The sequence below is a fragment of the Dermochelys coriacea genome, chromosome 2 (genome assembly GCF_009764565.3).
Source record: "Dermochelys coriacea isolate rDerCor1 chromosome 2, rDerCor1.pri.v4, whole genome shotgun sequence".
NCBI classification, from domain to species: Eukaryota; Metazoa; Chordata; order Testudines; family Dermochelyidae; genus Dermochelys; species Dermochelys coriacea.
In genome coordinates, this window is record NC_050069.1 from 7,766,560 (window position 1) to 7,791,463 (window position 24,904).

The 24,904-nt window shown below is 41.8% G+C and overlaps 1 protein-coding gene across 16 annotated transcripts in view; it reads left to right on the forward strand.

Moving 5' to 3' along the window:
- Positions 1-24,904, forward strand: part of TSNARE1 (t-SNARE domain containing 1) — a 688,236-nt gene that overhangs the window by 405,775 nt on the left and 257,557 nt on the right. For 14 of the 16 annotated variants that reach the window (XM_043507264.1, XM_043507267.1, XM_038393468.2 and 11 more), the window contains one exon: positions 15,622-15,789. In XM_043507264.1, the coding sequence (XP_043363199.1) occupies positions 15,622-15,789 (168 nt within the window). The remainder of the gene's footprint in view (positions 1-15,621; positions 15,790-24,904) is intronic. The other 2 variants (XM_043507269.1, XM_043507266.1) reach the window with 1 other exon arrangement.

The window sequence follows — 24,904 nt, forward strand, 5'->3', positions numbered from 1 at the left end:
CACAGGTTGACTGTGTGCTGTATGAAGAAGAACTTCCTTTTATTTGTTTTAAACCTGCTGCCCATTAATTTCATTTGGTGGCCCCTAGTTTTTATATTATGGGAACAAGTAAATAACTTTTCCTTATTCACTTTCTCCACATCACTCATGATTTTATATACCTCTATCATATCTCCCCTTAGTCGCCTCTTTTCCAAGCTGAAAAGTCCTAGCCTCTTTAATCTCTCCTCATATGGGACCCATTCCAAACCCCTAATCATTTTAGTTGCCCTTTTCTGAACCTTTTCTAATGCCAGTATATCTTTTTTGAGATATGGGGACCACATCTGTATGCAGTATTCAAGATGTGGGTGTATCATGGCTTTATATAAGGGCAATAAGATATTCTCTGTCTTATTCTCTATCCCTTTTTTAATGATTCCTAACATCTTGTTTGTTTTTTTTTGACTGCTGCTGCATACTGCCTGGACGTCTTCAAAGAACTATCCACGATGACTCCAAGATCTTTCTCCTGATTAGTTGTAGCTAAATTAGCCCCCATCATATTGTATGTATAGTTGAGGTTATTTTTTCGAATGGGCATTACTTTACATTTACCCACATTAAATTTCATTTGCCATTTTGTTGCCCAGTCACTTAGTTTTGTGAGATCTTTTTGAAGTTCTTCACAGTCTGCTTTGGTCTTAACTATCTTGAGCAGTTTGGTATCATCTGCAAACTTTGCCACCTCACTGTTTACACCTTTCTCCAGATCATTTATGAATAAGTTGAATAGGATTGGTCCTGAGAGTGGGTTGGGGTCACTTGCTGGTTGTAAAGTCTGGTGAAAGCCTGAAAGCAGGGCATTAGGCAGACGTCTGGGGTCAGAGCTGTCTCGCACACAGGGCTGCGTAGCACACAGACACTCAGAGTGTGACCTACATGCTTGTGTAGGTTAGCCATGAGCATCCCAGGTAGGGAACTATATCAGCAAAGCATTGTAAGGCCCCCAGGTTTCAGGTCAAGTGGTTACACAACCGTTCGCTAGTCTGGATTTGAACCCCCGTAATGTGACAGGCAGTTTCTATGTTCTCAGTGTAATTTCATTTGTTTATTTAAAACCACATATTACATATCCCTAGAATGTAGCAGAACCCTTTATTTGTTAAGTCTTCTTCCATATAGGTTAGACTGCATAGGGTTGTGCCATTTTTGTGTACTGAAGAATATAGGAATTAGAATTAGACACTAAATTACAGGCAGGCTACAGATATATTCCCTTCCACGCAAGCTATATATCACCAGTAGCATGTATTCTGGCCAAGTCTGGGACTTCTTTTTTTTCCCTTGGTACACAAAAAGTCCCAGACTTGGCCAGAATACATGCTACTGGTGATGTATAGATTGCGTGGAAGGGAATATATCTGTAGCCTGCCTGTAATTTAGTGTCTAATTCTAATTCCTATATTCTTCAGTACACAAAAATGGCACAACCCTATGCAGTCTAACCTATATGGAAGAAGACTTAACAAATAAAGGGTTCTGCTACATTCTAGGGATATGTAATATGTGGTTTTAAATAAACAAATGAAATTACACTGAGAACATAGAAACTCTTGGGTTTCTTGGATCCAGAAAATCTTGGAAAACTTGGATCCAGAGACTTTATTGTTGCAAATTTAGGGTTTAATTAAAAAAAATATTTTAAATGATGTGTGAAAGCCTTGAAAGTTTCTCCCTCCCCCCATCCCATGCTGACTGAAATTGCTGCAAGCATGAAGGTAGATTAAATATGATTTCCCAAGTTGGACTCCGGCTGGTAGACCAAAATTAACATAGTCACCCTAATGTGGGATCAACTTATGGTAAATTCGTTGTTATATCACGAAGTTGAACAATACAGAGGCTGTGAAATGGGCAGGCTTTTCTCATATGTCAGTCACATGTTAGCCTTGGTGCTCAACCCTTTACAATAGATTCTTATGTTGAAAATATTTAACTATCGAAAGTATGGAAATCATTCATATAACTATGTAAAGTATGAAAACATACATCAAAGTTTGGGGCAGTGAAGCTATGGCAGCAGTCAGCAGAAAAAGTGTTAAAGGTGTTTATTCCCAAAGAGGCTTTTATTTGTACTCCTGAGGTCAAAGTTGTTCCTAAGGTGACTGAGAATTCTAACAATCTGAAAAAGCAGTTAATGGCTAATAGTTATGAATTCTTTCACTGTGCATCACAGAGAACGTAGCCCACCAATGTATTTGTTTGGTGCTGATATATAATATCATGTGCAGACTCCATTTTGCACAAATACCATGAGCATGCAGCAAATCTTGTCTTGGTCATTTGTTCCCTCTCTGAGATGGGAAAGGAGTCACTTGGAAGAAGAGGACTTGTTTCCCTTTGCTTTCCCATCAGCTTCCTCCTGCTCTGTTTTAATCCCCCCTCATTCACTCCAAGGATACTATGATCAGCAGGGTTTTTGTGGCTGTGCTGAAGGTGAATCTCTCAAGAGCAGGGCATTTTCATTCATGGACCTTTGTCTTTTGAACTTCCTTCCACTGGAAATGAGGCTGAGTTTGGTTCTTGCCCCTGTCAGAAGCCAAAGAAAGATTTTCCTCTTTGCATAATAAAGGATGCTACCAAAGGAACTAGTGGCATTCTTCCTTTTTTTCATTTTCTTCCATAATCAGTGTCCAAACTAACCATCCGAAAGCATGACCGTCTACTGGGAGGTGCATAGAATATGGTTCTTCTTAGACAACCATGATGCTCCTACTAATCCTTGTAATTGGTACCTAGATACAGAAATGATGGCTGTATGAGAAATTCAGAGAGGGAGCTTGTAAGTGGAGTGGTTTTCTGCCTGTTCTCAGTTATAGAAGAGATGTACTGTACAATTTTCAGCTGTGGCCTCTGGGAAACTTTGCCAGTGGGCAGAATGCTGTGGAGTCTAAGAATTATGAGGCTGTAATTCAGACAGCCAGGAAAGGGCAGAAGCAGCTTTTAAAAATGTGATGCTGTGCAATAAAAAATACCAGCCAACACACATTGATGCCAAACCTAGGAAACTTTTGTCTGTGTTGTTTTGCATATATACAGATGCCGTCTGAAGCTGGTGACAGCAGAGTATCCCAGTTTGGGTGTGCATGGATGTTTGTGATCAAAACTTTGCTCATTAAATGAAATGGATGATTTTAAAATTACTATGAGCTTGTGGAGAAGGGACTGTGTACGCCTCTGCTCATCATTATTATTCCACTTCACACACATTGCTGCAGGACCATCTGTTGGCACTGTAGATAAAGCCCTCTAAAGGAAGAGAGAAGACTGAAAGTAGAAGCAGGCAAAGCTTTTTTCTTACAGAACATGCCTAGGATTTAGTGATAGTTACAGGTAGGTACAGATAAGCAGGTGATAGTTTCAGTGAAAGGTTGTACTGAAGACTCAGCTCGCTCAATATCTGACACAGGTGTATGCCATCATTTCAGGGAGCTGACACATGTTGGTGTGAGGGTGAGTACAAGTAAGACTTATTATTCTTTCAGGGAGTTCTATCAGAAGAACTCTCCTTTTAGATTTAGGCTGACCTGGGTCACCCGGGCTGCAAAGACATGCTATCTGTGAAGAGCCCTTTTGATTCAGATTGCTGAGCCTCAAAATAGTGGTTTATTTCTCCTCCACCTGAGCTGTCACAGGCACATAATTTAACTCATCCAAGCTCAAAGTATAGTAAGCTCAGCTAGGGAATGGAAGAACCATGTGAGGTCAAGATCACGAGGTTGGAGAGGTAATAAGCTCTTGCAACAAGAGAGAAGAAAACAGTAGGGGAGATGAACTAGCTGCTCTGCTACCAAGTCTCTTCCAGCGCCAGCAGTTCCACAAGACTAATAAGCCTTTCTATAGGCTTCATGACCTCAGCGATTAGAAGGATGAAAAATGCTAAACACAAATATAGATGTGCTGAAATACAAACTGATATTACAAATACCTCCCACTATTTCACTGTCCCTATAGCTGCAAGTACTGGCATATAACAGAAAATCAGTAGAACTGATTGGTTTATTTTTTGCTTGGCTTTGGTTCCATCTCATTCCAGTTGAAATTTGACCAAGTGTTGATAAGAAAAACAACAACCTCGGAAAGATCCTAGTTACAATAAATGTAAAGGCACTACAGACAGAAACACAAATACAGACTCACAGAGTTTATTCTCAGACTACGGTGGTATATCATAATCATATTTACATAGTTTAAAAAGTTGGAGTGATTTCTGTAATTGTGTTTGTTGAAGCTGCAAGTGCTATGGATAGAAGACATATTATTTAAAGCAACTGTAGTTTAGGAGCTGAAATTAATGTCTCTAACACTGTCTAATAAAGGTCATGTTGAGAGGGAGAGGGAGAGGGAGAGGAGGGCATGGAATGGACACATTCTGATTGGATTTTTTCCCCCCATTGACATGGTAAAGTACCTCTCATAAGATAACGGAGCTCTGGTTACCAATCACTGCTACTCTCTTCTGTGTGAAAGATAATGCAAAGTTGTAATCTCACTATTTCACTTCTCTAAAAGATTTAGAAGTCCCAGGCCACTTGTTTTGCAGCTGCCAGAGGCTTTTCTACCTGTAATTGCTTTGGGCTTCTGCTTGACGAGATACATCTCTAAATCTTTCTGAGTTTGCAAGGTTAGTTGTTTTGGAAGGATGGTTTGAGAAAGATTATCTAATCTAATTTGTGTCTTTTTAATGTAGCTATATATTGCAGCTGGGAAGACAGAGCTGGCTATTCCACATCATTTTTGTTCATGCCAATAAAAATTCACCAGTAGCATTCCAACATTGTAACTAACGGTATTGCAAGCGATGGTCTTTTGGGCCAGTGCTGTAAAGCATTTTAGTGTTCTTTAATGGAGGCATTCTGGCCTCATTATTCCAAGTACAATTAAATGTTAATCTTCATGCATGCTATTGAGAGTGGGATTATCCTCATGAAGGTTAGTCCGTCTTTTTAGATGTATACGCATACTGTAAAGTAAGAGATACACATCTCTAGATTGCTGTGTTTGCAGTTCGTGCAAATGCTACGGCCAAAAAGTTCCCTAGATGAGATGTGATACCTTACATGAAGAGAGGTAGGTGTGTGGGTGATTCCTTATTGTGGTCATATTCCTGCTAGGGGTATAGGAAAACCTGAAGAGTAAAGGAGGGAGAGCACCCCAGTTTGGTTTATAGCCTGGTGTGCGCAAAGTTCCCACTGCATTACAGATTTACGTGATTGTGAATGGTTGTCATGGACCAGTTTGCCATTTGTAGTATTCAGTTTGATTATGTGAGCCAAATTCTCCTCTCTGTTACATGGATATAAATCCCGAGTGATTCTGTTGAAATCTTGCAAGTACAGCTTTCACAACAAGGCTAGGTATTGTTATTATTACATACAGGACCATCCTTAGGATTTATGGGGCCCTATGTAGTATTATTAAATTGGTGCCCCTATGCCTGATGGCAGCCCAGGCTCACACGTGTATTTTAGATAAGGGTGGTCTTTTGAAGGATTTATTTAAAAAAAATATGTTTGAAGATCCAAGCATTTAAGGCTAAAGATAAATACTCAGATTGTGCATCTAAAAATGTTTGCAAGAATTTTTTAGAGATACTATTTTATAATCTTCAGCAACACACTAATGAAATATTTTTAAAGCAAATTTTAAACGAAGGTCCTGTAGACGAACGTATTCCGAGTAAATATTACAATCCTGCACACCTGATTTTGTCAGTAAATTCAGAAACTAACAGCGTGTATCAGAGTAGCAGCCGTGTTAGTCTGTATTCGCAAAAAGAAAAGGAGTACTTGTGGCACCTTAGAGACTAACAAATTTATTAGAGCATAAGCTTTCGTGAGCTACAGCTCACTTCATCGGATGCATTTGGTGGAAAAAACAGAGGAGAGATTTATATACACACACACAGAGAACATGAAACAATGGGTTTATCATACACACTGTAAGGAGAGTGATCACTTAAGATAAGCCATCACCCACAGCAGGGGGGGGGAAGGAGGAAAACCTTCCATGGTGACAAGCAGGTAGGCTAATTCCAGCAGTTAACAAGAATATCAGAGGAACAGTGGGGGGTGGGGTGGGGGGGAGAAATACCATGGGGAAATAGTTTTACTTTGTGTAATGACTCATCCATTCCCAGTCTCTATTCAAGCCTAAGTTAATTGTATCCAGTTTGCAAATTAATTCCAATTCAGCAGTCTCTCCTTGGAGTCTGTTTTTGAAGCTTTTTTGTTGAAGTATAGCCACTCTTAGGTCTGTGATCGAGTGACCAGAGAGATTGAAGTGTTCTCCAACTGGTTTTTGAATGTTATAATTCTTGACGTCTGATTTGTGTCCATTCATTCTTTTACGTAGAGACTGTCCAGTTTGGCCAATGTACATGGCAGAGGGGCATTGCTGGCACATGATGGCATATATCACATTGGTAGATGCGCAGGTGAACGAGCCTCTGATAGTGTGGCTGATGTGATTAGGCCCTATGATGGTATCCCCTGAATAGATATGTGGACAGAGTTGGCAACGGGCTTTGTTGCAAGGATAGGTTCCTGGGTTAGTGGTTCTGTTGTGTGGTGTGTGGTTGCTGGTGAGTATTTGCTTCAGATTGGGGGGCTGTCTGTAAGCAAGGACTGGTCTATCTCCCAAGATCTGAGAGAGCGATGGCTCGTCCTTCAGGATAGGTTGTAGATCCTTGATGATGCGTTGGAGAGGTTTTAGTTGGGGGCTGAAGGTGATGGCTAGTGGCGTTCTGTTGTTTTCTTTGTTGGGCCTGTCCTGTAGTAGGTGACTTCTGGGTACTCTTCTGGCTCTGTCAATCTGTTTCTTCACTTCAGCAGGTGGGTATTGTAGTTGTAGGAATGCATGATAGAGATCTTGTAGGTGTTTGTCTCTGTCTGAGGGGTTGGAGCAAATGCGGTTATATCGTAGCGCTTGGCTGTAGACAATGGATCGAGTGGTATGATCTGGATGAAAGCTAGAGGCATGTAGGTAGGAATAGCGGTCAGTAGGTTTCCGATATAGAGTGGTGTTTATGTGACCATCGCTTATTAGCACCGTAGTGTCCAGGAAGTGGATCTCTTGTGTGGACTGGTCCAGGCTGAGGTTGATGGTGGGATGGAAATTGTTGAAATCATGGTGGAATTCCTCAAGAGCTTCTTTTCCATGGGTCCAGATGATGAAGATGTCATCAATGTAGCGCAAGTAGAGTAGGGGCATTAGGGGACGAGAGCTGAGGAAGCGTTGTTCTAAGGTAGTTTCTTTTGGTAACTCTCAGTGGGATCAGAGGGTAATGGCTTGTAGAAAGTGGTGTCGGAGAGCTGCCTAGTAGCCTCTTGTTCATACTCCGACCTATTCATGATGACGACAGCACCTCCTTTGTCAGCCTTTTTGATTATGATGTCAGAGTTGTTTCTGAGGCTGTGGATGGCACTGTGTTCTGATCCCACTGAGAGTTACCAAAAGAAACTACAGCATTTGCTCAAGAAACTCCCTGAAAAAGCACAAGAACAAATCCGCACAGACACACCCCTGGAGCCCCGACCTGGGGTATTCTATCTGATACCCAAGATCCATAAACCTGGAAATCCTGGACGCCCCATCATCTCAGGCATTGGCACCCTGACAGCAGGATTGTCTGGCTATGTAGACTCCCTCCTCAGGCCCTTCGTTACCAGCACTCCCAGCTATCTTCGAGACACCACCGATTTCCTGAGGAAACTACAGTCCATTGGTGATCTTCCTAAAAACACCATCCTAGCCACTATGGATGTAGAAGCCCTCTACACCAACACTCCACACAAAGATGGACTACAAGCCGTCAGGAACAGTATCCCCGATACTGTCACGGCTAACCTGGTGGCAGAACTTTGTGACTTTGTCCTGACCCATAACTATTTCACATTTGGTGACAATGTATACCTTCAAATCAGCGGCACTGCGATGGGTACCCGCATGGCCCCACAGTATGCCAACATTTTTATGGCTGACTTAGAACAACGCTTCCTCAGCTCTCGTCCCCTAATGCCCCTACTCTACTTGCGCTACATTGATGACATCTTCATCATCTGGACCCATGGAAAAGAAGCTCTTGAGGAATTCCACCATGATTTCAACAATTTCCATCCCACCATCAACCTCAGCCTGGACCAGTCCACACAAGAGATCCACTTCCTGGACACTACGGTGCTAATAAGCGATGGTCACATAAACACCACCCTATATCGGAAACCTACTGACCGCTATTCCTACCTACATGCCTCTAGCTTTCATCCAGATCATACCACTCGATCCATTGTCTACAGCCAAGCGCTACGATATAACCGCATTTGCTCCAACCCCTCAGACAGAGACAAACACCTACAAGATCTCTATCATGCATTCCTACAACTACAATACCCACCTGCTGAAGTGAAGAAACAGATTGACAGAGCCAGAAGAGTACCCAGAAGTCACCTACTACAGGACAGGCCCAACAAAGAAAACAACAGAACGCCACTAGCCATCACCTTCAGCCCCCAACTAAAACCTCTCCAACGCATCATCAAGGATCTACAACCTATCCTGAAGGACGAGCCATCGCTCTCTCAGATCTTGGGAGATAGACCAGTCCTTGCTTACAGACAGCCCCCCAATCTGAAGCAAATACTCACCAGCAACCACACACCACACAACAGAACCACTAACCCAGGAACCTATCCTTGCAACAAAGCCCGTTGCCAACTCTGTCCACATATCTATTCAGGGGATACCATCATAGGGCCTAATCACATCAGCCACACTATCAGAGGCTCGTTCACCTGCGCATCTACCAATGTGATATATGCCATCATGTGCCAGCAATGCCCCTCTGCCATGTACATTGGCCAAACTGGACAGTCTCTACGTAAAAGAATGAATGGACACAAATCAGACGTCAAGAATTATAACATTCAAAAACCAGTTGGAGAACACTTCAATCTCTCTGGTCACTCGATCACAGACCTAAGAGTGGCTATACTTCAACAAAAAAGCTTCAAAAACAGACTCCAAGGAGAGACTGCTGAATTGGAATTAATTTGCAAACTGGATACAATTAACTTAGGCTTGAATAGAGACTGGGAATGGATGAGTCATTACACAAAGTAAAACTATTTCCCCATGGTATTTCTCCCCCCCACCCCACCCCCCACTGTTCCTCTGATATTCTTGTTAACTGCTGGAATTAGCCTACCTGCTTGTCACCATGGAAGGTTTTCCTCCTTTCCCCCCCCTGCTGTGGGTGATGGCTTATCTTAAGTGATCACTCTCCTTACAGTGTGTATGATAAACCCATTGTTTCATGTTCTCTGTGTGTGTGTATATAAATCTCTCCTCTGTTTTTTCCACCAAATGCATCCGATGAAGTGAGCTGTAGCTCACGAAAGCTTATGCTCTAATAAATTTGTTAGTCTCTAAGGTGCCACAAGTACTCCTTTTCTTTTAACAGTGTGTAGTGTGGGTTGGCAAGTGCCTGTTAAATGGCTTCATTACCATGTGAATGGGTCTTTAACAGTTTCAGTGTTGTGCTAATAGGTATGGCAGGCTGGAGGCTTTTTCACTTTTAAGTACTAGATCCCCTCTAGAGGAAGACTCACCAGGCTGCAGCAGCCAGCTGTGGTAGGAGGCTGCAGGAAGGGTCAGAACAGGGGTAGAAAGAGGCAGGTATGCCAAAGGACAGTCCTGATTACATAACCTGGATTGGGTTTGAACTGATGGCCTAGAAATGAAAAGGCTCTGTATACCATTAGTTAGGAACTGGCCACTAGTGGAGCTGGATGTCAAACTAGTGGCATGGAATGGCGTGGGTCATAGTGGTGTGATCTGGGATAGAAAAGGCATTTTCCAAGTTCCTATGGGACTTGAATACACCTGAGGAAAAAGAAAAGGAGTACTTGTGGCACCTTAGAGACTAACAAATTTATTTGAGCATAAGCTTTCATGAGTTACAGCTCACTTTATCGGATGCATTCCGATGCTGTAGCTCACAAAAGCTTATGCTCAAATAAATTTGTTAGTCTCTAAGGTGCCACAAGTACTCCTTTTCTGTTTGCGAATACAGACTAACACGGCTGCTACTCTGAAACCTATATAAGGTGTGTGTGTGGATGGTGAAGAAGTTGTGTAAACGTTACGTATGTTTCCCCTGGTCATCCAGAATTAGGTTGCCACTCCAATTGTGCTTCCCACAAGTTTTGAGGACACTGACAGCTTTGTCATAACCATTGTAATAAAACAAAGGTAAGCAAGTGACAGAATTTGTCATTCAAGACCTCTTAATAGCATCTCCGTCTATTCTCCCACCTATTCAAAAAAGAAAGCTGTGAAAGACAGCAGCCAAGAGTTGAGATCACGTGGACAAGGGAGCCCTGACATTTCAAGGATCCCTTGTCCTGGAGACAGCCAATGGAGAAGACTGTTTTCACCACTGACATAATGGAATATGATAAACTGAATTCACATTAAGCCTAGTTAGGGTTGAAAAGTCAGCAAAATATCAACATGCTATAATTTTATTACGATGATGTTGAAGTAAAAAGAAAACGGTACAGAGTTTAAGCATAGAAGTTTCTGGTTATTAGGGAATAAGGTACAGATTATCAAGGGGTGCAAATACATGTGTGTTTGCTTCATCGTGTGCCTCAGCACTTCCTGGCCTTTCCCTCTACTATCTCTCGCACTGTTTTGTCTGTTTCTTTTAATTTCCAGTAGGAGTAGAACTTGCAATGAGCATCAGTAATAGTGTCTTGAAAGTTAGATGTGTAAAAGAGAGCTATAGTTTTGAAAAAAAGAAAAGGAGTACTTGTGGCACCTTAGAGACTAACAAATTTATTAGAGCATAAGCTTTCGTGAGCTACAGCTCACTTCATCGGATGCATTGCTGTAGCTCACGAAAGCTTATGCTCTAATAAATTTGTTAGTCTCTAAGGTGCCACAAGTACTCCTTTTCTTTTTGCGAATACAGACTAACACGGCTGCTACTCTGAAACCTATAGTTTTGAGTCACTGACAGAGCAACTGTTCTTTGTATGGGACATTCTCTGGTCCTCTAAAGATATGCTGTGCAGGATCTCTGGCATACTGTAGATATGGGAGCTGTAAGGTTGTGCTTGTGGGTGGAAAAAGAGAGGGCATATAGTGTTAGGTGGCTTAACTTTTCATTTCCGCGCTTTGTTGATTTGTTGTTTTTGTCACGTGTCTCGTGTGAGGCAACTTTAACCATTTCACAATTAAGTTTTTGTGTATTAATTTCCTACATTTTTTTCCCATTAAAATGTTTAAGCAGCCGAATGGGGGTGGAACTCCGTGGAGGTAATTTCTGGGGCTGTGTCACAGAAGCGCAGCCATAGATGCTGGAACTAGGGGTACTGGAGTGCTGCCATAGTTCATGGCTTGAAATGGTTTCCATCATATACAGGATTTACAGTTTGTGTCAATGGCTCTCAGCACCCCTGAGTGCAGTTGCTGAAATGAAGATTTTATCTGCTAGAGAAGTACAGCTACTGACAAATTTTATATCCAGCCGGACAGATGCAACTTTTTCTATCAAGAACTGCACATACAACCTTATTTGTAGGATAAAATTGGATAAAACTATAGCTGCAGGCAGAAAAGATTTTATCCTACAGAGAAGATTTTATCCAATGGAGAGAATGTGCTTTGGCTACTGTTTGTTCATTAGTTGTCACATACGTTGAATAACAACAAAAAATGACCCTTAGTCCTAAAAATTTGTTTTCAAAAACTATCCAGCACATCACAAATACTGAACTTTTTCACTTCTCTACCAATACCTTTGCAGATATAATGTTTGTTTTAAAGATACATACTGACAGAAGTCTGCCACAGGCAAACTTCAAGAACAGACCAACTTCAAAGCATTTCCTATTAAAAATGTATAAAAAGAATCTAAACAACAATTGCATAGAAAATTCAGATAGCATAGAATCTAGCACCATTTCATACTGAAAAGCTACATATGTATAGAGGAAACCAGGAAATTATGCCTCATTTTAAGCCCATCTCAGATTGCAACTTTAACTATGGAAGATCAACGAGTGTCTCTGTTATAACTTTGTTGATTATAAGTGTAACATTTGCAAATACAATAACAAAACAAATTTCAAAATGTAAAGGAAATACAAGTAAAACCCAATTAAAATATAATTTACAATCCAAAATATTAAATCGAATTAGATTTCTTTACACATTTAAATCCAAGTCTTTGTTAGCTGAGAGTTTCCATTTGGTGCTGCTTGAAAACAAGGGGTTTGTTCATTCAACCCATTATATGAGGGCCACATACTACATCAAAATAATCAGCAAATTACTGGATCATAGTAGCCAGACATAATGACTCTATGGAGAGTTAACAACTCCATTTTTGTGTCTTGCAGGAAATTATAGCCAGCACACATCCTATTCTTTTCTTTAATACAGGATCACTCATTCATGTGGCTTCTTTGCAAGATGTCCAGGAGACAGATTCACAGAGCTGTCTTCAGTGACTCTGAAGTTAACTCATGTCACCAGTCTGTTTAATAGGAAGAACATGAATATAATGTGCTTGGACCATAATCTATTTAAACATATCAGTGCCCATGCATTTTAAGGAGATATTGGAGCCATATCTGTTGTTGTGGTAGAGGTGGATTATTGTGGATTTATTTATTTACTTATATTGCAATACAACACCCATAGATTCGTAGATTCATAGATATTAAGGTCAGAAGGGACCATTCTGATCATCTAGTCCAACCTCCTGCACAGCGCAGGCCACAGAATCTCACCCAACCACTCCTACGAAAAACCTCACCTATGTCTGAGCTATTGAAGTAATCAAATTGTGGTTTAAAGACTTCAAGGAGCAGAGAAGCCTCCCTCAAGTGACCCGTGCCCCATGCTACAGAGGAAGGCGAAAAACCAATCAAGACTGCAGTCCCATTGTACTGTAAAACTGCATAGGAAGAAATGGACCCTATCCCAAAGAGTGTAAATGCTAATTTAAGACAAGACACAAAAATGAGTGTGTGTAACAAATAGGGAGTAGAGGAAGATAGAACAAGGGTAACAATGAGAGGAACACATGGTTACATAGAATAGCTATGTGCATAGTTTGATGGTGCCAAGACATCTGATGTATGTTTGTTGGGGTGGTGGCTTTCCCCTTGATCCTGTACAGCCCCTTCTAGAAAACACTGAACAAATTTGATAAAGATGGTATGAATTGTGATTGGATAGCCCTGTGAAAATGTGATCGTGATGACTGTGTGTGCAATTCCCATTAACCTTAATACGTGAGACATGTGCTGAGTTGAGAAGAGACCTTCATAGCTACAAGACTTACATTAGGGTACTCCAGGGTGTTTTATTGGTCGATTAATACATGCCTCAGGTGATGTTGGCAGTCTGCCATCTGCTTTCAACTGTCTGACACGTCTATTAGTGGACCAATAATACACCCCCTGGAATGTCTTAATGCTATTAAAATGTGGCTTGGTAATTTTAAATGCATTTTTAAACCTCATTTTTGTGATGAGTTTCCTTTTATAACATATCCTTCCACTCCAGAAAATAGTTCTCAGGGAAGGAGAGGAAGAAATAATGGAAAATACTGATGGCAAGGATCTCCTTCTCTATTTATAATTTTGAGGAACATTGTTTTTGAATGTTCCCCCCTTTTTATGCATACAGATTGTTTTCCCCAGCGAAGATTTTCAAAAATGGGTGCCTAAAGTTAGATTCCTAAGTCCATATTTATGCACCTAAATAAGTGGTCCAATTTCCAAATGCCCTGAACATCCAGCAGGTCCAACTGAAGTCAGAGAGTCAGATGCACAGCATTTCTGAAAATCCAACCCATATTAGATGATGAAATATGACCTGAAGAGTTTGAGTTTAGGCACCCATTTTGAAAGTCTTGGGCCCTGTATTCCCAATCTCTTTGTTCCCCCTTCACACTTCCTCCAAAAAGCAGAGATAATTTTACAGGTACTGTTTTGCTCTTCAGGCACATACCCTGTGGCTGGGGTCATCATCCCTTTCAAGGTGACCAGACTGCTTTTTTAATGCAGTTTTTAAAAGACCCAATTTTGCAGGGTGTTGTGCACCTCTAGTGAGCTGCTAAGAGTTCTTGATTCTCATTCATTCAATGTAAATTGAGGGCAATTGGCAACATTCAGAACCAGGACCATTGCAAAGTAGCAAGGTATTTCCTTCCCAAACCCAGCCCCTGAGAGACACTTGCTGCTGAGGTAGCAATAACCATGTCTTCCTCCAATTTCATATCATTGCAAGCAGCTGGACTGCCATTTTAGTTTAACTTTTGATAAGCGAAACTGGGAGCAATGCCAGTTTGATGGAGCTACTTACGTGCTTAATGTTACACCATGCGGAGCCTTAAATGCTTCCTAAAAACGAACGCCTGCTGTGTGAGCCGCCAGTGAGTTAATTCAAAAAGCAAACCAAAATGGAACCATGGGTTGCCCATAGTGATAACTATATTATCGTATTGCTGTTGCAGCTCTCCTTCCTACTCACGTCATACACACGGTTCGTCACTCTCTGATAACTCATATACTGTAAATTAGATCATAAAGTCTTCAGGGTAGGAAAATTGCGTATGCTTTGGTAAAGTGTCGAATATACTGTAGAGTATCGTAGACTTAATAAGTAATAACAGTGGGACTAATGTGCTTAAACTTAAATGTGTGCATAAGTGCTCTGCTGGATCAGGGCCTGTATGATGAGATATATATGATATGATATATGATGAGAGAGATGATGTGGCGAAGGCATTGGCCTGGGTCTCAGGAGATCTCAGTTCAATTCCGAGCTCTACCAACACTTCCGTGCTACCTTGGGCATGTCACTTGACCTTTTAAGTTCCCCATTTATAGAACTGGGATAATTCTTCCCTTCTCCTACCCATCATCTGTCTCAGCGGTTCTCAACATGCGGCCCATGGTCCACATGCAGCCCAGTTAGCATACAGCTGCAGCCCAGCTCTGTGCTAAAAAAAAATTCAAAATTTGCCGCTCTGGTATGGCAGGGGGCGGGGCTGGCTGAGGGGGAGACAGCGTCTTGCAGCCTGCACCAGCATTCCTGCCAGCAGGAGGCTGGTGAGTGCTGCAGTGGGGCACAGGGTGGTAGAGTGGGTCTTTGGGTAGGTTTGGTGGGAGTGTCTGGAAACCAATGGGGTTTGCCCCAGGTTTTAGGTGGGGCTCCACTCCTGTCCCCTCTTCTCAGGTCCTGGCTGCCAATCCCGCTGGGTGCTCCGCTCCTGGCTCGGTGCTCAGGGTCCTGGCAGCTGCCCGGCCCCACGCGGCCATATTTGGGGTATGGCTGCATGACCCACACCCAGGGCTCCACTCCTGGCCCCACTCTGGGGACTGTGGGCAGTTTTATGGTGCGGGGGCGCTTTGGTTCTTAGCCTGCATCCCCCAAAATGCATTCCAAAGGCACTATATTGGTACATGGAGCTTTGTTTTGCATAATCTGCCTGGTAAGTAAAAGCAGCAACCATGTTGTTAAATCTAACCCTGCCTTACATCATTTTCCCCATCTCAGCAGAGTCCCAAGACCCCCTTCTCCGACCTGGCTGATGATGAGAAGATTTTTAATGGAGGAGATGGCATGTGGCAGAACCAGAGTCAGGATCAAGCCCTGCTCTCGGAAATCACAGAAGAGGACCTGGATGCCATCCGTCTGCGGGAAGAAGCCATTCAGCAGATTGAGGTCAGTAGTCTTCACTACCAGCTGGCTTGGAAGTGGGAGTGGTCATTAGCTTAGCCACACGGTAGACATTCTGAAGAGAAGAAGACGTTGGTTTTATATTCTTGGTGTTGTGACACCTCCATTAGGTGTTGGGAGCATTTTCAGGTGTATATTACAGTGGAAACATGTAGAGCAAGGAAGAATTAGAGTGCCACATAGTCACTGGTGAAAGTTAAAGGAATTAGTGTTTAGGATTAAATGTTTTTAAACATATAATTTGTCTGATCGTCTATCACTCTGTAGAGTCTTCAGGCTCAGTGCTGCAGTGCCGGTTTGGCAGAGCTCTCTTGTGATCAGTGATAGCTTTGTGTACATACAGATCAGAGGATCAGACTTAGTGGGTGAGAGACATGGAACAGATGCAGTTTACTGGCATTCTTTCTGCTCTTGGCTGGTTTTCACTACAGCTTATATACAGTAACTCCTCGCTTAATGTTGTAGTTATGTTCCTGAAAAATGCAACTTTAAGTGACACTATGTTACGTGAATCCAATTTCCCCATAAGAATTAAAGTAAATGGGGGGTTAGGTTCCAGGGCGTTTTTTTCGCCAGACAAAAGACTATATATATAGTATAAGTTTTATATACAGTGTACACAGTATAAGTTTTAAACAATTTAATACTGTACACAGCAGTGATGATTATGAAGCTTGGTTGAGGTGGTGGAGTCAGAGGGTGAAAAAGGATGGGATATTTCCCAGGGAATGCCTTACTGCTAAATGATGAACTAGCACTCGACTCAGCCCTCAAGGGTTAACACATTCTTGTTAATGTAGCCTCACACTCTACAAGGCAGCACACATGGAGGGAGGAGACACAATAGACGCATGGCAGTGGCTGCAAACATTCGCTGCAGAAACTGAACGTGATGATGAACCCATGCTATCCCACTGGAGCGCACCACTCCCACCACTTTCCAAAAAGCGGGGGTGGTGGTGGTGTTGCATGTGTGTTTGAGATATCCAGTGAGTGTGTGTGTGTGTGAGAGAGAGAGACACACACACCGTGTGTGTGTATGTGTGTGTGTGAGAGAGAGAGAGGGCGAGACAGACACACACACACTGTGTGTGTGAGAGAGAGAAGCGCATTGCCCCTTTAAGTATGTTGACCCCACTCTAAGTACACTGCCTTTTTAAGTAGATAAGCAAGTGGAGATAGCAGCTGCTGCCAGCAAACTCCCTCCATCCTGAGCCCTGTCCTGTCCCCTCCTGCTCTGTGGAGATGGGATACAGGAGTGGGGGGGGAGGCAGAAACAGGGGGGAGAGGGACACCCAGTCATCAGCACTCCTCTTCCCCCTCCCCCCCATAGCAAGCAGGAGGCTCCCAGGAGCAGCTCCAAGGCAGAGGGCAGGAGCAGCACAAGGCAGTGGTGGGAGGGACAGCTGAACAGCCAGGCAACTGATAGCCTGCTGGGGGGCTGCCGCACGGGGAACTTAGGGGAGCGGAGAGCTGATGGGGCTGCCAGCCCACCCTGGTTCCAAGCCCCCACCAGCCTGCTCCAACGGGCTGCTCTTCCTGCCAGCGGCTGCCAAACAACGTTATAAGGGAGCATTGCACAACTTTAAACGAGCATGTTCCCTAATTGATCAGCAACGTAACAATGAAACAACCTTAACCAGGACAATGTTAAGTGAGGAGTTACTGTACCCAGATATGTTGTTGGATGCTAGGTTGAACAATCCACCTGACTCTGTACATACACCTACTTCCTGCTTCCTCTATTTCCATCAGCAGTCAATGACTAATACCAGTGATCATGCAAAATAAAATACTGTAATCCTCCTACCTTAATAATTAAATATTTTGCTCTTTTATATAAGAATCTGTCAGTTCTTAACGTAGTAATGGTGAAGGAAAGGAATCAAATTACAATATTACAGGCTTTTTTTTTTTTTTACTAAAAGGCAGCACAAAGGTTTATAAATATAACGTCAAAAAGTGCCAAAAGCTTTTTTTTTTTAAAAGAGATATGATTGAGTTATGTATACATTTTTTTCTTTTAAAAAATCAGTTTTCACTTTTGGAAAACTCAGTTGCTTGAATTTAACGGATAAATGAATGAGAACAGAGAACATTTTCAATCACAAAGTTAAGCACGCTTAAACTAAGGATGAACCTAAAGATAGGATTTCAGAATAAATCAGAACATTTGATTAAGAAATACATTTTATTCTCTAATTGAATTTAGCTACTTTTATCAGAATGAATTTGGATATTAGCATATCAAAAAGTGTGATACAAATCAACAGTGCAAGAAGAGGAAAAAAGTTCAAACTGTGATCCAGTGCACTACGTCTTTGAGAAGGGAATATATGCTGCTTTTAAATAGAGATAAGAATTAGATATGATTCAGTGTTTTAAATGAGAGACTTATTTTGTCTTCTACGGGTATATCTCCCGTTATGCACACATTGCCTCTGCTCAAGTTGGTTGAATGGTAGTGCTGATATCCAAGATACAGAAAGTCATTGAATATTTTTGTTCCCTGAGGTGAAACTGTAAAAGGTTATCCTCCATTTTAGCATCTGTACCTGTCTGTGAGTGTGAGTTTGACAGCAATATCCAGTGAAAACCTCTGCTGGAATCTCTCATGGCTAAGCCTCCTGTAGAGCCATCTATAATGTGGTTCATTGCAGTATGTTGCATATATTTGTACTTTGGGATATTGCTGCTCTTAAGTATACTTGGGTGTTTATTTTAGGTTGTACTGGTAAAACCATCTTGGGTATTGTATACAAGTAAACACAAATTAAAATATCCGCAGTCCAATGACCTGGATATTCCCTCTGTATGTACAATTTACAATAATAATAATATTGATGAACTGAAGGGATAAAAATGATCCAGGATGGACTCACCTGAACAAGATAAATTTACAATGTCATGAAGATAATACAATCCTAAAAAGATGCTTACAGATGTCCTAAAAGCACTTTTTTTACAGAAGGTGGTCAACAAAGTGAAAAGGCCCCGCCTTCCTATCAAGATATAACATTTAGAAAGAGACCAAGGACAGTTTGGCTGATTGCAGCTGCCCTGTTGGGGTAGAGGATATAGAGATTCATTCAGGCATTTGGGGCATATGTCAATATTAATTTCACAGGTGCTGTACAAATACTTTGCACTCTGCTTTCTCCTGTGTATCAGTTCTGGAAAGCATGACTTCTTTTTTTGGAGATGGAGGGGACATTTAATATCTAAGAATCATGGATGTAATGGTATTTTCCCAGGAAGTGATAGAGATGGGTCATATTCTTGTGACATTATTGAGAGAATGTAACAGCTTCCTTTCCCTATGCATGTTCCTACCGTCTCCTGCCCGGCACAGAAGACATTGTCACTTCCCTGTAACTGAAAATGCTAGATGAAAGCTTCCTGTGCTGAGCAGATGGAAGATGCCCAGCAGGTGTGGAAGGCTTCACTCCAGGTGCTACAAGGTTGTTAAAAGTGCACAGACATAACGTACCTTTATTTTAAAATAAGATTCTTATTGATTTTGTAGGCTTTCCAAGTATGACTCCCACCTAATGTTAATTCTCCATTAGCTAAGTGTTCGATAATTCACTCAACCACTTTGCATATGGTGACAGGGATTCAAGTTTCTGTTTCTTAAGAATCTGTTTTTCCACTGACATCACAGACGAAACCCACTTTGCATTGATAACTGGTACTGTACATTCATTCAGTGACCTTACAAGGGCTACACAACGTATGCATTCTTGCATACGGAGCTTCAGTGATTCTTTAATTAATAGGAAGAGGGTGAAATATAAGAAAATTAGCATAGTGTATTATGTCTCTCCATCATTATGCTGCATTAAGCTGATATTAAGCAATCCTTCAACCTATTTTAAAAGAAATGTGATGAGAATATGATATGGACATTTTCAATTGTGCCTGTGGCAAATTGCCGGCACTACTATGATGGATCTCGCTTTTTCTCTTCTGGGGGGGGGGATTTGGGGTTCAGGGCACCGTTTCTTGCCCCTGAACTGGGGTATTAACTGCCCCACTAGTATCCTAGAGGAGAGGAGTGGAGAGGAAGGGACCCGGGCCTGCCCTCTACTCCGGGTCCCAGCCCAGGGGCCCTAGGGATAGTGGTAAACCACTAGAACTAGTGGTTCCTTCCCCTGGGCTACTTCTCTCTCCTTCCCTTCAGCTTGTGGGGCTTCCTGCCCTCCCTCTGCACAAACCAGGTGTCCCTTTACCTATGATCTTGGTCTTCTTAGCCCACCACAGGACTTCTCCAAACTCTCCTCTGCTTCCCTCCAAACTGCTCTCTACTGCCACATCAATCCACTCTGCTTCAACTCCTCCAAACTGCTCTCTGCTCCAACACCAATCCACTCTGCTTCAACTCCTCCTCTTGTCTGATTGAAACGGGGTGGGGGGGTTATCATGTAACTGGCTTCAGGTGCTTTAATTGACTTCAGGTGCTTTAATTAATTTATATCAAATTTTCTTCCCTCTACAGGGAAGTAGACTTTCCTGGACTAAAATTGTCCTGCTGCCTTCTGGTCATGCTGTATCACAGCCACACGTCTCCCCAGCTTTAGCTGGATATACCTTATTATAGTTTGCAAATCTCACATGCTCAGCCCTGGATGACAGTCACTATTATAGCTGGAGAAGGCGCCAGGAGCAGGTTCCCTGGCCTCTGCTCAGCCGGGGTTGGGGATGGCCCCAGCCGGGCCAAGAGATGTGCTCCCCGCTCCTGTGGACCCAGCCCGCTAGGAGTTGGCAGGATTGGCTGACCTGGCCCAGGGAGGTGGGGCTGGAAGTCCCTACCAGAGGAGACATCTGGGACAGTCATGCATCCCTCCACTTACATTGTTCCCCACCTCTGCTAGGAGGCACAAATCATCTACAAACTGGAGGTTCTTTGACATGTGTGGTCCCTATTTGTATTCCACTACCTGGTCTCCATCATCTCTCCTGCGAACTGGACTACACAGTGGTAAGAGGAACACTGGAGAGTCATCAACCCGCCTGACCTATTATAGCCTCGGCTGTGAGCACGAGGGAATGCACTATGCATGTGCGGGTCAACGTACACTGCTAAGAAATACTTCCGGACTCAGATGCATGCCACGCATGCACACCCATGTATGGTGTACAAATAGGGACCACACATCTCAAAGAACCTCCATTTACAGGTAAGTTACCTCCTCAAATTGCAGCAAGAGAGATTTAGGTTAGACATTAGGAAAAACTGCTTAACTGTAAGGGTAGTTAAGCACTGGAACAAATTGCATAGGGAGGATGTGGAATCTCTGAGAGAAGAGGTTTTTTAAGAACAGATTAGACAAACACCTATCAAGGATGGTCTAGATAATACTCAGTGCAGGGAACTGGACTAAATGACTTTTGAGGTCCCTTCCAGTCCTACATTTCTATGATTCTTTGAAACATCCAGTTTGTTCAAATACACCAATTCACTGTAGTATATTGGAAACTCATAGTCATTAGAGATAGTGACAACCTATTAGCTTGACATGTCCATTCCTTGGGAGTCAGTATTGGATTGTTCCCTAGAGAATATGCTTGAATATATTGTCCATTTAATTTTAAATGACCCAAGCTATCGGACTGCCTCCATTTATTTTGGGAGACTATTTCATGGTCCAGTAGAGTTCACTGTTGATGAAATTCTTCCCTTTATTCTTCTTCAATATCCCTTTCCTGTTTCTCAGCCCTTTACACCTCGTAAAACTCTATTAGGCCCTTTCAATAATTCTTCCTTCTTGACATTTACACTCTTCAAATACCAACAGACAGTTATTGTCCTGCTCACAAGTCAATCTCCCTTGCTCTTCAGTCACTTTATTTCTGTTCTCTCTATTCCATCTAATGTCACAGTTCAGGGCAACTGAACCTGTTTTTCCCAGCTTGTGTTCCACCAACGGCACTCACTCTAGGCCCCTGGCTCCTCAACTGTCACCTCTCTTGTGTGGAGACACATGTCTCTCTCCCTCCTGACCAGGGTTTTTTCCAGACTGCACAGTTCCTGGCTTACACTGTGATATCCACAACAAGACAGACCACCTCAAAAGGTCAGTGTCTCTGCTTTGCTTCCTTTCCGGAGGCTATGAAAAAGCTGTAATTGCCAGCAGTCACAAATTACTCCACAGCTCTTTATAAGCAAGTACATGTATTCTTAAGATGAAAGCTTTACAGAGAAAACTTATTAAACACAATTAAAGTTCCTATATATCTGCTAAAAAATTACCAGCGGGCACCCAGCAGTCTTATGGGACCAAAGTAATCCTTCCACTCCTCCCAGGAAGGATTGGGGGGCTCCTTGCACAGAAAGTCCTCTCCATTTTTTCAATCAGAAAGAAGGCTCTGTGTTAATTTAAACTTGGGCTATTTATCTAAAAATCATTTCTTTTTTTGTTGGTCTTTGGAGAATGCAGTTTGAACTAGTATATGTGAAAAGGAAAGGAGTACTTGTGGCACCTTAGAGACTAACAAAGCTTATGCTCTAATAAATTTGTTAGTCTCTAAGGTGCCACAAGTACTCCTTTTCTTTTTGCGAATACAGACTAACACGGCTGCTACTCTGAAACCTGTTAGTATATGTGAGCCTCTCCAAGAGGTGGCATGCCTTTGCAGCTTTACAGCCTGAGTGAATTTGCATAATCACCCCTACACACATACACACACCCAAATGCACTTCTTAATTCCTGAAGGAGCTTTGGTCAGCTTTCCCCATAGAACTACCTTCAACCCCTGACCCGCAATGATACATAAACTTAATACAGCAAGATCTTCGAAAGGTATTGCAGGAAATTGCCATATCTGTCACACTAATTTACTCATTTTCTTCTGCTACCAAGGTGTTTGGAACTATATATAATGCCTAGTTGTGGTCACACCGGAGCAATGTAGAACAGAACTATAAATTTCCCAGGACCCTGAGCCAGTGGCCGTTGAAGTCAAAGACTTCCACTAACTTCAGAGGTTGTTGTATCAGGCCCCTAATCTGTAGCATGATGACATTTGTGTTTACATCCCAAAATGACTGTATTCTCTGCACCTCTGTATTGTATTACAAGCTGATAACCAATGAGTTGATCATGATAATCTCCCTTAGATTTCTTTGGTATTATTGCTTGGGAGAAGGTAAGTTAAGAGTATGTTTTGGGAAAAATATATATACAAGTCTGAAAGTAAAATGGTGGATGCACAGAAATAACAGGGAAGCCTTCGGGAAATAGGGAGATTCTTTAGCAAGTGATGATATGAACAAGTAAAGCTAGCTATGCCAAAAGGCTGCTGTGAAGATTGTTTTTTCTTGCTCATCACTTTGATCGTACCATGGGTATTCCTCCATTGGCTCCCCTTTCTCCATCACATTAAATAGAAGCTATTTGTCTTTACTTTGAAGGCCCTATGGGGGGCCCTATTTTGAGGTTAGCATGGAAATAATGTAGTCTGGAGAAGTTGTAGAGGGAAAAAATAGGGCAAAAATATTGTTTCAAAATTGCACTGGATCATGACTCTTTGTTCTCATCGTGACCTGAACTGTGTGCCTTAGTAAGCTTATGTTGGGAGTGTTTTTAAGTGTTATGCAAGTTAGCATTGTAGGAGTCATGAAAATATGGAGTGTGATGGAAAATTGGGATTGGAATGACTCTTGATGAGATCAAAGAACTAATCAGTACAGTTGAGAGATTTATAAACTTCCTTTATGCTGAGATACTGGATTTGCCCCTCGGTTCCAGGGAGAATTCAAAGCATTTTTTTATAGCTTCTAGTCTCTGGAGTTAAACGCTCTCATTGTAGAGCACAGTGTACCAGGTGTTAAAATGCAGATAGATATATCTTTCAGTCGGTTGTGTCTTCCAGTTGATTTTGTATTTCTGAACGCAGGTGTTGCAGTTTTGTTTTTGCTAAATTCACTTTTCCCAGGGGAAATAATTAAATCCATAAATAAAAAAAAAACAATGCTAAGCAGAGTTATTCATTTATTTATTTTCTTTCCCACTGGCTGCTGAATGATTGACATCTATATATATATATATATATGTATGTCTGTCTGACCCATCATTTAAATGCAATCCATCCACACTGGAGGAGGTAGATATGTGGTAATATACCATGTGGTACTACGTTGTCGTAAATTCATTTGTCACGAACCTTTGATCACTTCATCAGCATTCTGACTCTAATCCATTTCTCCTAGGCATGCTTCAAACATTCCAAAACTCTGTGCAGCCTCAAGCAGCTGCCATTAATCATCATCATCATCTTCGTCATTATCAGCAACCAGAAAAATGTTTCCATCTTCCTCCCAAAAATGATTCTGGTTTGAGTCTTAGGGTCAGCAGTGTTTAGTCTTTGACTCTTAGGTCTAGCATTTCATGTTTTTCCAGGAAAGAGATCAGCTTCTCAGTGGGACAGACAGCACTTATTTCTGTCTCTGGAATGTCCTGAGATATCAGACATTACAGCTGTGACAGTATTGTGTATATGGAAGCTATTTGTTGTAAATTTTAGAGATTTCTAATATCTACTAATTATAGCTTTCCTCTTTCCTATTAGAGTCATAGGACTGAATCCAAACCCCATTGAAATTGGTGGGAGTTCTTTCCATTGACTTCAGTGGGCTTAGATCAGACTTATAGTAATCAAAGCACAGATATTCAGCTACATGGGGATAGATTTTAAGCATGTGCTAAAGTTTAAGCATTTCCTTTAGAGAAGGAAATAAAATAATAATAATAATAATACACCCACACTGTACTACACACACATTGTACATAAAACCATCTACATTATTTATGCATACATAAATATACATCCTTCCACTCCCGTCTCTCTCACTTTGTCACCAAACAACCACAAGCAATGATTCTGCTATTGCAAATGTCTGTCTATCCACCTTCTGTCACATCTGCATGTACCACTATGTAGATGCCAAGATATGGGACTTTAAATCATCCATATTATAAAGTATATAGATATTTATAGGGTTTTGTATGTATATACACACATTATATATGTGTGTATGTGCATATATACATACACACAGTATATATAGTGTGTATGCATGCGTGCGCACACACATAAT